Here is a 13,996-nt window from a genome sequence, read left to right as displayed (position 1 = left end):
AATAGGTTTAGTTCAAATAAAACGACTTGCTGTGTGTGTGTGTATTGTGAACTTGGCCTCTGTCCCATGTACTTCATCAAGACTGGGGTCTCTAAACTTTTCAGTTGAAGGGCCACATCAAATATCTGGTACAGTGTCAAGGACTGGGGAAAAAACAAAACAGAAAATTTAAATACATTAGAGATGGAGCTTAGATGAATGAATGAATGAGCTCAAGTGTCCAGGATTTCTCCAAGCACCGACACACCCCAAGAAATAGAGCACATGCTTAAATGGACCCCCATTTCCCCCACCCCACAAGTACAACTCTGGTTGTGTTTGGTCAACTGGGCCAGGGGCTCTCGGGATAAGAGGCTGGCCGCTGACTAGATAGAGACTCTCCGTGGGCTGCATCTGGGGTTTGGAGACCCCAACCTAGATCAAAATGAAGTAGCACATCCATTGAAACAATCTTGTGTAAAAACTAATTGCACAATATCCTTTACAAAGGATTATTCAGGCAGCTCTTCTACTGCTGTTTATACTCTTGCATGTAAAGAAAAACAATCCATTGAGTATCGTGTGAACTGTATTGCAGTGAACAGGAAAGTAACTGCAGGAGAACATAAAGAAAAGAGTTGGATAGAGTCAGTGAAAAACAGATAGTATAGATTGTTATAACATTCCTAATAGGAATGTATCTCGACATTGTGAAGTTGTCTAGTACCATAATTTTGTTCTGACTTTTGATAATTATACAGAAAAAAGAGGAGGAATTAGGCATAAACTAAGGCAAAAATTTTCAACCACTGGTCTGCAGGTGTGCTGGAGGAGTTTGGGGGAGGGCCTTTTATTAGTAAGGCCATTGGGGGATCTGAGCCCCTCACCAGCAGCATGATGTGCCTTATCAATTGTCAAAAACCGATGGTGTGCCTTGACAATTTTAGTGCTTGGTCAGTGTTGCAAGAAATGAAAAAGGTTGAAAAATAGCTGAAGTAAGGCATTGTTTTATCTCACTAAGAGAAACTTGCTTGACAGAGCTTGAAAGGTTTTATGTAATTGTTAATTTTTAAAGTTTTATCATGGGATGTAACTTCTCCACTTTTCTTCTATAATGTTTACAGGACAATTAGAGTATGGCTAAAGCGAGACAGTGGGCAGTATTGGCCCAGCATTTACCACACAATGTCATGTAAGTAAATATGACTGCTGCTTTGCTTTTGTTGAGTATCTCTCCCATGTGAAACTGGGACAAGATTTTTTTTTCCACACCTGTCAACCCTTTCTCGGTATGTGCATAGAAAAGGCATACTTGCAATCTTTCCATTTTGATGATGTGCATGACTTTTCTACACTTGTGAGTGAACCTGCCCACACCGATGTACCCAGTAAAGGGCAGCATGAAGCCACTTCCTCATGCCCATAATATCTAACTTGGGTCCTGTCTACACCAGCTGCCTCTCAAGCAATCAGATCCTATAAATAGCATCTGAAGCAATCTGCGTGTTGTTCTGTGTCCTGTCATTAGTTTGAAGAGATTCAAACTAATCACAGGAAAGTTGGCAATTAAATGTATACATGTTCCTTATTTTGCTGAGTGGTGGAGGGTAGGTGCTGGATTTCAAGATTGACTTGGAACGTTTTATATGGACTTGTGTTTTCACCACTGTTTCACTACATTCATATCAATGTAACGACTCTACTGGTCTCCATCAGTACTTATCAGTTAAAAGAAAAATGTTTTTACTTCTGTTAATTCTTTGAGTCTTTTGTGGTCCCTGCCATTACTCTTGTAGTTTCTTCTAAAAACCTCTTCATTTGGGCTTATATGAGTTGTGCAATTTGTGTCTGGGTCTGCAGTGAAATTGTTTAGGCAGTCGACATGTGACGTGTGAGACTGTCTTGTGACAAAACTGCATCTTTTGGGTTGTTTGGAACTCAGAGTATGAATTGGCAAAAATCATCCTGGCCTTCCCTTCCATGGAAGAATGTTAATTTTTGCACTCGAATGGGAACTTTACTGCTGGAGGAAGCTGACAAATATGGGTCTGCTGTCCATGCTCTCTTTCAGTTTCGTAAGTTGAAATGCTTTCTTCTGGAGTCCTCAGTTATTTAGCTTATCTAGTCTGCCTTGCACATTCATTTCTAACTTGACTAACACAATAGTGGCTCTTATTTAACCTCTTCTTAGTATCTCACCAAGTCCTTTCTTAATTCAAAAGGACAAGAAAGAGAGAAGGAAAAATGCTTGCTTATGGTTGGGTTAGATTTTTCTTGCCAAGCTGTTCTCCAAATATTTGGAAACTGAGCTTTCACTTAGCATTCACATAAATGCGATCTAGCAAAAGGTTTTTCTCTTAAGTGAGGTAGCCAGCTGACCAGCATGGTGGGAATAGCCTGACCTCTTATTTTACCTTAACAGAAGTTTTATATCTGCTGACAATCAACCAGTGAAACTTTTCACATCAGAGATCATAGTTTTCTTGTAAAAGCTCAAAAGTGGTGAATGTCACTTTGCTCTTTCAGGGCATCCTCAGACAGTCTGGTGCATGTACCCAAAAGAAAACTAATTGCCATTAATCATTTCCTTCCTAAGTGCAAAAAAAGTGCCTGGGGTACAATAGTACCAGTTGGATTTCCCTATGGAGTAATGTGTGTCCCAGCCAAGTTTCAAAAGTTTAGCCATGCTAAGTTCAATTTCTCTGCTATAGCTACTTTCTCTACCTTAGCCATACATTTCTATAAGAAAAATAGTCTGGATGGCTCCTGACTGTCCTCTAAAACACAAACAGTGGGATTGTTTGATCCATGGGGATCTACGTAAAAAGGGTAGAAGCTCTGGTTTTCTTTTTTTCTTTATTGTTTTATTCTGCACATTTCTGCTTGTCTATCTGAGTTTACTATTGACTTATTTCTGAATATACATAGATAGCACTGAGGGCCCAGTCCTATGCAACATTCCAGCACTGGGGCAGTTGCAATGCAGCCTTGAGGTAAGGGAACAAATGTTCTGAGACATTGAGGAGTCCTCTGTGACTGACCCCCCACTGCAGGATGCAGCACATGCCCCATTTGCCAACCAACCACTGTCACTGGAAAATTGGATGGGATTTGGCCCTGGATGTGCATATGGAGTACATATATATGCCACATGTGTTTCTGTGTGGGGTTGTGTTTACAGAATATGTAATGGAGTATAGTGTGTACTGTACAGATTTCTATCATGTACAATTAATTTTGGGATTCATTTGTAGGCTACAAAATCTATCTGGTGTTTACCTCTCTAAACAAGAAACAGATTTTTTCTATTTCTGAATGAGGGTTAAGTATTATCACTTGGTAATATGAAGATTATGTTGCTGTTGGAAGCACAGGAGTGGGAACCAGCAAAAAAGTTGATAACCCTACTCTCAGAATAATTGATGACAAGGTATTTTGGCCAAACTATATGCTACGTTAGGTATGTAGTTTATGGCAGGGTTAAAGTCAGTGATAGCAGAGACTGGTCTGAACTGGAACTGCAGTAATCCTTTGTGCTGTAGTTCTGATCCAGGTGAGGGGGACAAAGGTTTTGTTTTCCCCAGGAGAGAAGTTCCCATTAGCACCAGTGAGAGCTTCCTTCCAAGGGGAAATAGCAGCTATTTGAGTGGTGAGGGGAGTTCTCAATCCGGATTAGTTCCATAGCAGAGAGGGAAGGTTAAAACATCTCCCACCCCTACCAAAGTCCCATTCTAGGCATACGTATGACTGATATTTTGACTGTGCCTCCCCAGAGCACAGAAGGCCAAGTTACATGTATAGTTTGGCCACGTGTTTGTATACATGTATGTATTTATTTCAGGATGGTGTTTTTCAGAATCAGTTTCTCTTTTGCTATGGAGGTGTATTAATAAGTATCAGAGCAGTTTTAAATGGTGAAAGATTTCAGTTCAAACTCATTCTATGCAATACTAATATTCAAACTGTTTTCTCTTTGGGTAGCTCCTTGTTCAGCAATGGCTTATCATCATGACAGCAGACGAATATTTGTAGGCCAAGATAATGGAGCCATTATGGTGAGTGTGTCATGTTCTTTGAGTATACTTTTTGACTTCTGTGGAAAATTACTATGTCATTCTTGTAGGAGCACATCTGTTTTTCATTATTCCTCCTGAGCTTGTGTGTGTCACTTTCTCCAAAGATCTCAAGAGACATTTTGAGTGTAGTTGCTTGTGAAGATTCCCACAGTACTGAATGACAGTGCACCCTGTTGCACATCTACATGTCTCAATTAAAATTCACTCTCTGGTATCAGAGAGTAGTTAGTGTTGTCTTCAGGCTTAAAACGTGGCTTCCCAGTGGGCCAATTTTCAATCAACCTCATCAAATCTGTGTAAGGTAAGCTGGTGTGGAGTCCAGCCTACCCTGTAAAGAACAGTGTGATTTCTCTTAAACTGCTTATTCCTGCATAAAAACCAGGGAACAGAGTAGGCTGGAATCCTTCTCTCTGGCACCCAGGTTTTCTGTGTAAGCAGGATTGTTTTGTATGATGGAGCATTCAGCCATACAAGCCCCATCTTGCAGTCTGGAGTGGTACTACCAAACAGTTTTGGTTCCTTCTCTGCTATTTGTGAAAAGTAGGCTTGAATCTGAAAGAGGAGGAAGAATTGGCTTGGAAAATAGATAGTGGTATATGATCCGACTGCTAGTGGACTGCTGAAACGATATTTATTCTGGGCAAAATATGTATCTTCTGCCCTGTGAGAATATGGAATTTTTAATTTAAATAAAATAGCACTTCTATTGTCACTTCCAGGATAAGATGATTTTTTTCTGGTGTAAAAGCTGATTCTAGTAAGGAGATATTGCGAACTTTTGAAAATTACAGACTGTGAGTGTGGTCCTCTGAAGCACATGGTGGCATTTATAAGTTTTTTTGGTAAATTCTTTGAGAATTCAAAAATCACAGTAGTAAAGATCAGTGCATTTCCCGTTTTTCAGGACAAAGGACTAAAAAAGGTACAACTTGTTAAAAAGAATTGTACATACTTTTCAGTGTGTTTGAATTGGTTAGAATGTACTAATTTTTTTTATTCTTAAATGTAATTAACAGTTGCTTAGACAGTTAATTGTTAAATGGACCTGTGATGGTGGTAGTGAGAATGCAAACAATGAGGGGTTGGGGTGGGGAGGGGAGAGAAGAAAAAGAAAGTTTGGCTTCTTAAGGTCTTAGAATGAGTTTTGAACCTGACTGGATGCAAGTGACTCATTTTACCACAGTAGTCAGTCCAGGATGAGACTATTGCAGATCATGTACAATATGTCCATTACGTGCAGTTTGTCTTCTGTGTTGATGAAAATCTGATAAGCAGCTTTTGTTTGTTTGCGAAGTGGGCACTGGTGCAGGAAATGGCCCTTATCCCTCTGCACTAATGTGTGGTATACAATAAGGCTTCTCCTCTCAGTCAAACTTTTTGGGGTATGTTGACTTCTTCAGGATTTACTAACTGCTGCCTCTAATCATCATTTTTACTGTTGATAAGACAGCATCCAATCCCCTTCTAAATCCTGTGTCCTTCCCTTTGCTCTTTGTGTCCAATACGCCCGGCAGTAGAAAGCTGGCATATTGGGTAGAAGGGCTCCCATTTAATTTTCACTCAGTGCTAGCTTTCTATGCAAAGGGAATTTTGGGGAAGCTTTTCAGCATGCAATTCCTCACTATGTCCTTGCATTCTAAAGTGTATGATCCCAGGGGGTTGTATTTCATCCTTTTCTTAAATGTGCAGATGGACTTTGGGTATCCAGCTTCACCTACAAGCATCCTTTTGTCTGGGTATCCCCTGCATTTGTGTGCGTTGCTGACTGAGCAACTAGGTTACTTGGGGTGCTGCGGACTTTTCTTAAAATGAAAAATGCAGCTGTGTGCAATAACTGCAGAAACTTTCCTCTCATTGATATAATGGTCCCCTTGGGTGTACTGAACAGCAGTTCTTTTGCTGTCTGAGTGCATTTTTAAATTAAGCAGAATGGGTGGTAGTTCAAGGAGAACTTAATTTACTTCTGCGCTCCCCAGTACAAAGATGTAGTTTAAAAAGGCAGAACTTTTTCCATACGGCTTCTGTTTTAGCAATTTACATGTTCTTTTCCAGTTTGTTCAAAGCACCCTGAAAAAAAGTTAAATGCAAAATATTTGAATGTTGCTGTTGTGAAATTATTTATAGGAGACTTAACATGACCACCTGACAAAAGGATGACAATTGGGCCACTCTCGCCTTTCTCTTGTCACCAAGAGATCATCTCACTGGAGATTGCTGTGTTTCCAGTAATGAAACAGAATGACTCTCAAGGGCCTTTGTGGTGTCCATTTTGTATTTCGTTGCTCTTGGCTATTGAAGGAATTTTTCTGCTACTCTCTAGAGCTTGTTTGATTCTGAGAGAAGGTTGTGCTTCTCTTTAATAGCTGTCTTGTTGCTTGGTTGCAGGAGTTTCATATTTCAGAAGATTTTAATAAGATGAACTTTGTCAAGACTTATCCAGGTAATTACACAGTGAAGTGTGCTTTACTTCTCAGGTGAGAGATCTTAAATAAATTTAAGGTGCTGAAGTAGTCTTAACCCATTTTTGCCCGACCCACAGATGTACACATTTGGTCCCTGTTGCGTATATGCAATGTTGGGCATAAATGGCTCAACCTACATCAAATGTGTATTCTTCATGTTAAGAAACTTAAGTGATAAGCTGACTGAGTACACAAACTGAAATTGAAAATTCCAAAATAATAGGAATATTAAATTTGGAAAATGGATATTAAATGGGTAACCATTGGCACTAAGCATGGTCCTGGAATCAAAGTGTAAACTTGCAGCCACCCAATAGAATCCTGATATTTTTAAAACCCAAAGACTGCGTTCACCTAGTTTTAAACTTGTTCTCTCTTCTATAAGTGTGTATGTATAAGCCTCATCAATCTGGGTATCTGGTGCTTTCCTCTCTACTTTTGTCTTGTCCTTTCTCTGTCATTCTTTATGGGTGGTGGGATAGGAATTGCTTGGTGCAGGCTTTTCATCAACAGATGTCATTTCCCAGTCCATGTTGCATCTGTGGTCTTTGGCAAGCAGGAAGAGCTATAATGGAAGGGGACTGGATGTGCTATTGCACATATTGGATATTGCATTATTTCTCATCTTTCATCTGATCTCACAGCAGCTAACAAAAGTACAGTTATGTTATTCAATAAAATTCAAATAAACTCTGATGGAGACCAAGCAAATTAATAGTAATATCATAGCAAGCAGCAGCTATTCTTTACCTAGAGCCCAAATGCCTAGTGAAACAGATGGGTTTTCAGTAACCCCTTAAAGATTTGGGGGGGGGGCTCCCATGCAGAGAGTTCCACATCTTGGAGGGCTACAGGGAAGACCCTGTCCCATGTGCATGCCAACCTGACATCATTTATTGATGGCATGAAGAGAAAAGTCTCTCTGGAAGATATTAATCAATAGCATTCTCACGTGGCAGAAGAAGTGTAAAAGTAAAGCACTTTAAAGGTAAGAACCAGAATCTTGAATTCGGTCTGGAAGCCAGTGCAACTTCTGAATGATAGGAGTTATAGGCTCCCTGCATCATCAGTCTGGGACAGTGTTCATCAGCAGTTGCCACTTATGAATATTGTTCAAGGTCAACCTCAGGTTAGAGCACATTACAATAATCTAACTAGGTGTCTCCCCCTTCTTCCCCCCCCCCCCGTCAACCATTCTGAGATTAATCACCTGCCACAAAATACTAATATCTTTTCTTTGCACAGTGGACTCACTGCACCCATCTATGTCAATGATCAGACTCTTGCCACGTTTGAACTCGTATTCCTCTCATTTTAGACACATTGTGCTTATCTAAAAACAGGGCCATCCCTTTCAGTGGCCATGGGAGACAAAGGAAATGGGAAGCTTGTCTGTACAGGAATGGGTGGAAAATATATATGTGGGTCTAGAGTAGGGCATATGGGGGAGGGTGGCACAAAGTGGTAGCTACAGAACTGTCTCCTCTGCTCATAAGCAGTCCATTTTTTGTACAAGGCCAAGCTCATTCAAGCAAAGACATCTCATGACTCTTTGGCATTCTGCTTCTGCTGGGAATGTTGTTTTTAAAAGAGACCTTGTGTTTTGAAGTGGCAACAGAAAATCTTTTATGCTAAAGCAGATGGAAGCATTCCTTTGGCATGGAACGTTGTCTTCAGACTAATTTCAGAGCAGTCATCCCATTCCCCCCCCCCACTCTTAGTCTGATTGCACTGTTTCACCACTATAGATTGTGTACTTTGTTCTTACTGAGCTTCTGTCAGTGGGCAAAGAATTGTTGTTGGAATATGTCTAACTGCAAGATGCCATTAAATGGATAGGCTTCTGGCAAGTGCAACATTACAAATGTACCTTGGTGTTAGTACAATCGCCGTGAAGGTTTTCTGAGGGTTGCAGTTTATTTTCTCAGAATGCTGACCATCTTTGGAGTTCTTCTCAATACTTCGGAACAGAAATTGCGTTCACTTCTTCAGTGAATGATCTTTGTCCTGTTTCCATCCAAATGCATGTGCCTCTGGAGGTGCACAGGGCAAAATAGCATGATAGTGAGTTATTTTTCTTGCTACCTTTTTGCTGATACCACGAACTGTTAATGTGGATGCAGTCTATAGAATTGCATCTGCCAGCATTTATTTTCTCCTTGAAAATGACATGGAAAGCCGCAAAAACCTCTGGGGGTACAGATATATCACATTTCCTGACCTTGTTGTAAGACTGAGACAATGCTTATATTTGTGGAGGTAGTGAGTCATTCATACAGCAACAAAGAGTATGTTGCTACTGATCACAGCTTACTTCTAACAAAGTGTGGACCTCCTTTATTTCAGTTCGAGTAAATATTCAAGTGGAAGTGTTGCGCTTCTTATCTTTCTCTACAGCTCATCAGAACCGAGTGTCCGCGGTCATCTTCTGTTTGGAAGCAGAGTGGGTTATTAGCACTGGTCATGATAAATGTGTCAGCTGGATGTGTACCAGAAGTGGAAATATGTTGGGAAGACACTATTTCACCTCCTGGGCCTCTTGCCTACAGTATCCTTCAAAGCAATTGTATCATGAGGGATGTGGGCTGTTTTTTCTTAGGTTTGCTGAAGCTGTGGACTGTCTAGTATTTGGAAGCGTTTTGAGTTCCAGCACCTGTTTGACTTAATGTAACCAAGTTTTTGAAGCCCACCACAGTGCATGCATCCTAAAATACATAGGTTGTATTGCCAAACACAATCTGGGCTTGATGATTCAAGAAATCCTGAACTGTGTGCTGCATAGATCTTGGCCTGTTTCTGTACTAGGTACTATCTTCATCCAGTGTTAGAATGACCTATAGCAGGACTTTTCAAATGACACCCCAGCCTGTGGGCCCTGGCCTCTGCCCCTTTAAGGTGTGGGGGCAGCCTGGAGGCAGGGAGGAGGCAGCGGCGCGATCCCCAGGATTGTGCCGCTCAAGGGGCTGCAGGGGCTTGGGTGCACTTACCCCAGCCTCCTGCAGCCTCCCAGGGGTGCGGGGAGCCCGGTGCAATCTTCAGCAGGGCTCTCCGCAGCAGTGAATGTGAAAGCGGAGCCCCCTGCCCCCGTTGCTTCCCCCCGCCCCTGCAAGCACTTATAGTGGCCCAAACTCTCCATGAGAGTTTGAAAACCACTGACTGATAGGATAGAAGGCAACTTCCTATATGTACAATCAAGACTAATTTGACAGTGACACCCACAGATCACTGGATGAAACAGCAGGACTTTTCAGAGGTGTCAGAAAGTGACAGGGAGTCCTCTGTTGCTTTGTGTCCATTTTATTTTATTAGCTTGGTGTGATAAGAGGAGCAACTTCTGTTCCTCCCCCCATACCACACCCCTTTGTTAAATATACCAAACATTGCTTTTTTCACTGCCTGAGTTGTTTATGGCACCTGTAGCACAGATTGACCTCCCCTGTTGTAAACCTCAGTATCAGTCTGTACAGAGGTTAGGGTGTGTGTTTTACACTGTTTCTTTAAAAAGAGATGAGAACAGAGAAATGGGTGCCATGAACCTTTAGCTATATGTAGTCTTACCTCATAACACAACTTTCAGGACAAAATAAGTTATGATTCTTTGCACACTTAGCTGACAACATTAAGACTTATTCTTGGGTCCTCATACACAGAACTATGCTGTAGGCTGCTTTTGTTTCAACCAACCAACATTTTATCCTTAATTTCTAAGGCAGGGGTCTCCAAAATCCAGCCCGGGGGCCAGATGTGGCTAGTGGTGAGCCTCTATCTGGCCCGCAACCAGCCTCTTCTCCCCTGAAAGCCCCTGGCCCACTTTGCCGAACATGACTGGAATTTGCATCTGGAGGGTGTTCTAAGGGCCAGAGAGGTTGAATGAATGAGCCCATTCGTTCATTTAGTCACACATCTAAGTTCCGTCTCTAATTTATTTATATAAATTTTATATTTAAATTTTTTCCGGCCCTCAAAACCATGCCAGACATTTGATGCGGCCCTCTGGCCAAAAAGTTTGGAGACCCCTGTTCTAAGGCATTAAAAGTTTTTAAGTTGGTATGCAGAGTAAGGTAGAAAGTATAACTTCTCATTTAACTTTTCTGCTTTTGACCAAACGTATAGTTTTGTTTAATGGTATTATCAATGAACAGAGGGCTGTGCTTGGACAGATGAGTCCTTGATAGTTGCTCCTTAACTTGGTTGTGTTCAGATATGACTTTGAAACCCAGCATGCATTTGTCGGTGACTATTCTGGACAGATCACTCTGTTGAAGCTTGAACAGAACACATGCTCAGTCATCACAACTCTCAAAGGTCATGAAGGTAAAGTTTATTCCATTGTCTTGCCAGTTAAACAAGACCCCAAATAATCCTCCTGCTTATTTATGTTAATTTTAAGCTCCTTTTTCCTAAAGCATCCGAAGGTGGTGTACAGTGTGAAAGAAAAAAAGTAAATAAAATTAACAGTTAAAAATGGCAAGCATGCACGGTCACTGAGGAGACGACCAGCCCAAGAAAACCTCAAATGTCTGGTGGAATAAGTATGTCTTCAAAAGCTGCTGGAACAGCAGGAGGAATAGAGTATTATGAACCTGCTGGGGAAGAGTTCCAGGCCCTGGGTGCGGCCACTCAGCAGTCCCTGTCCTATGCTCTTAACAACTGAACCTCTGCAGGTGTTGATGCGAAGTGTAGAATATATCTAGAATGGGGGGTAGATTCATACGGGGGCAGGCAGTCCCATCCCTATAGGGCCCATATGCTGAAAGCCAGTGTAGACAGAACAAGTTGGCAGCAGCGTGTTCCATGCTAAAAGCCCTCAATGTGCACCAGTTGAGTTTTTTCAAAGGCTTTTCAGGGACACTCCCATGCAGGGTGCTTTGCTCAGGTGATGGTGGTTAACTCTGCTAACTGCCATCCAGTATTCAATAAACAAGTACTCTGCCATTTCCTTGAAATGCAACACCACAACTTAGTGTCCCTTCAGCTATGCCTGCTGCCTAGTTTTGTGTCTGCTATGTGTTCGGCATGCAAGATCAAGTTTCCTCTGTTTCCCCAACCTAAAAAAACTGCAACTGGGAGGATGTTGTTGTTTGTTGTAGAGAGTGGCTGGCACTGTAGTTTGTCAGTAATGACATGCTTTTCTTTCATTCTTTAGGGAAGGTCCCATAGCTCATGTGTAGAGTACATTCTTGATTTGGGATATTTCTGCCACACTCTTCAAGTATAAAACTTTTCAGAGTAGTGAATGAGCATGAACTCACTACTGTGATCAATGCAATAGCAACAGTAATGTAAAAAAAAACAACACAATAAAGCTCATGCTTTTTGTAAATGTTGAGTTCAGTTTCCAGTTGCAGGATCTTGGGTAATTGATTCATGAAAGCTATATGGAGCCTCCTTATTCTGAAGCAGTATTCTCCTTATTCCAAACCTCTTAGTACCAGCTCTTGGGGAACGAAACAAAGAGATGCCTTTGTGTCCTTCTTGTGGACTTCTCAGAGACATTTGATTGGTCACTGTGGCAAGCAGGATGCTGGACTGGGGTGGTGTTATGGCCTCTGCCTGAGATGTTGGTATCAGAGTAAGTGATGTTGGGCTACAACATGGCCTTAAATAGAACTATATAAGCAGCTTCATATGTTTGTAAGGAAAAACAAATCCTATTTAGGAAGTCTGATTTGAGGTTTTTCACATGCTGGCAGTCAAGGCATTTGCAGAAATGTCTGGTCATTGGGGGAAAATTCAAATAGTGGTCAGGTACATAAGGTGTATGTGTCTGCTAGGTTTGTAAACAAACTGAAGAGAATCTCTCCTTGGCTTCAAAACTTGGTGTATTACAGTCATTTTGCCACTAGATGGCCACCGTTCAAATGCTGAACCTCTGTCCACACCCATGGAAAACAGTGTACTCGTTTGCTATGTCTGCCACAAAGCATTGTGTATCTCATCTGTTGCATTCTATTCATCCAGATTATAGCAACTTGTATAAATTAAAGGTAAGGACATCAGCTAAGGTCTCTAGGGATGACTTGATGTATCAAAAAGGAGGACTTGGAAGCTGTATCTCTGAGGCCCTCAGGCTCATTGCTCCCAGGTCCTTTTTTGTTTGCAAACTCAACACTCATCTCATCAGACCTTCACTACCATATGCTGTCTCACTAATTCACCCGTGTGTCCCCCTCTCATGGGCATGCCAAGTTCCCACCTTTCTCCTAAGCTTGGAACCAGGAAGAGAGCAGTTCATGGCACTGAAGGCAAGACCCCCACCCCTTCTCTGGGGTGGAGTGGAGGAGAGGCAGAGTTGTGGCTACATGAATTTTGACTGGCTATGAAGACCAGCTGATACTTGTGAATTCCTCCTGTCCCTAACGTTGCTCACACTTCCTTTTGCTATCCCTTATGTGTGGCATTCCCTTTCTGTTTTATGTATTTGTCTGCTTCCTGTGACCTTTTAAAAAATTGAAAACTCATCTTTTTAATCTTGAGTTGTCATTTTTGCTCTTTCTGCTTCTCTCTTCTTTTTGCTTGTCATTCTTGTATTGTATCTTCACTGTTTCTTGTTAGTCTGGGCCAGCAGTTAGCAAAATATTCCCTTCCCCTTTCAGTCCCCTTTTGTCTCTTGCTTAAAGTTTATTTTTATCAGTGCTTAGTACTTTTGAGGCACTTTATATTTTAATGATGGTGATCTTGACTAAATCTTCTACTTTGGCCAACTGAAGGTTCTCCACATGTGTATTGTATTGTATTGGCAACCTTCAGTCTCGAAAGACTATGGTATCGCGCTCTGAAAGGTGGTTCTGGCACAGCGTCTAGTGTGGCTGAAAAGGCCAATCCGGGAGTGACAATCCCTTCCACACCGGGAGCAAGTGCAGTCTGTCCCTGGTCTGTCTCCCTGGCTATGGGCCTTCCTTCTTTGCCTCTTAGCCTCAGACTGTTGGCAAAGTGTCTCTTCAAACTGGGAAAGGCCATGCTGCACAGCCTGCCTCCAAGCAGGCCGCTCAGAGGCCAGGGTTTCCCACTTGTTGAGGTCCATCCCTAAGGCCTTCAGATCCCTCTTGCAGATGTCCTTGTATCGCAGCTGTGGTCTACCTGTAGGGCGCTTTCCTTGCACGAGTTCTCCATAGAGGAGATCCTTTGGGATCCGGCCATCATCCATTCTCACGGCATGACCAAGCCAACGCAGGCGTCTCTGTTTCAGCAGTGAATACATGCTAGGGATTCCAGCACGTTCCAGGACTGTGTTGTTTGGAACTTTGTCCTGCCAGGTGATGCCGAGGATGCGTTGGAGGCAGCGCATGTGGAAAGCGCTCAGTTTCCTCTCCTGTTGTGAACGAAGAGTCCATGACTCGCTGCAGTACAGAAGTGTACTCAGGATGCAAGCTCTGTAGACCTGGATCTTGGTATGTTCCGTCAGCTTCTTGTTGGACCAGACTCTCTTTTGGACCAGACTCTGGTCTTGTTGGACCAGACTCTCTTCTCCACATATTT

At 42.1% G+C, this 13,996-nt stretch overlaps 1 protein-coding gene across 1 annotated transcript in view; it reads left to right on the top strand.

Annotated features, from left to right (window-relative positions):
• Positions 1-13,996, top strand: part of WDFY1 (WD repeat and FYVE domain containing 1) — a 30,908-nt gene that overhangs the window by 3,920 nt on the left and 12,992 nt on the right. The window contains exons 2-6 of the mRNA XM_066622213.1: positions 1,104-1,171; positions 3,961-4,034; positions 6,441-6,495; positions 8,915-9,065; positions 10,719-10,831. Of these exons, the coding sequence (XP_066478310.1) occupies positions 1,104-1,171; positions 3,961-4,034; positions 6,441-6,495; positions 8,915-9,065; positions 10,719-10,831 (461 nt within the window). The remainder of the gene's footprint in view (positions 1-1,103; positions 1,172-3,960; positions 4,035-6,440; positions 6,496-8,914; positions 9,066-10,718; positions 10,832-13,996) is intronic.

This window comes from Tiliqua scincoides, chromosome 3, assembly GCF_035046505.1.
Source record: "Tiliqua scincoides isolate rTilSci1 chromosome 3, rTilSci1.hap2, whole genome shotgun sequence".
Lineage (NCBI taxonomy): Eukaryota > Metazoa > Chordata > Lepidosauria > Squamata > Scincidae > Tiliqua > Tiliqua scincoides.
Note: the sequence above shows the minus strand (reverse complement) of the source record. Positions and strands in the feature narration are given on the sequence as shown.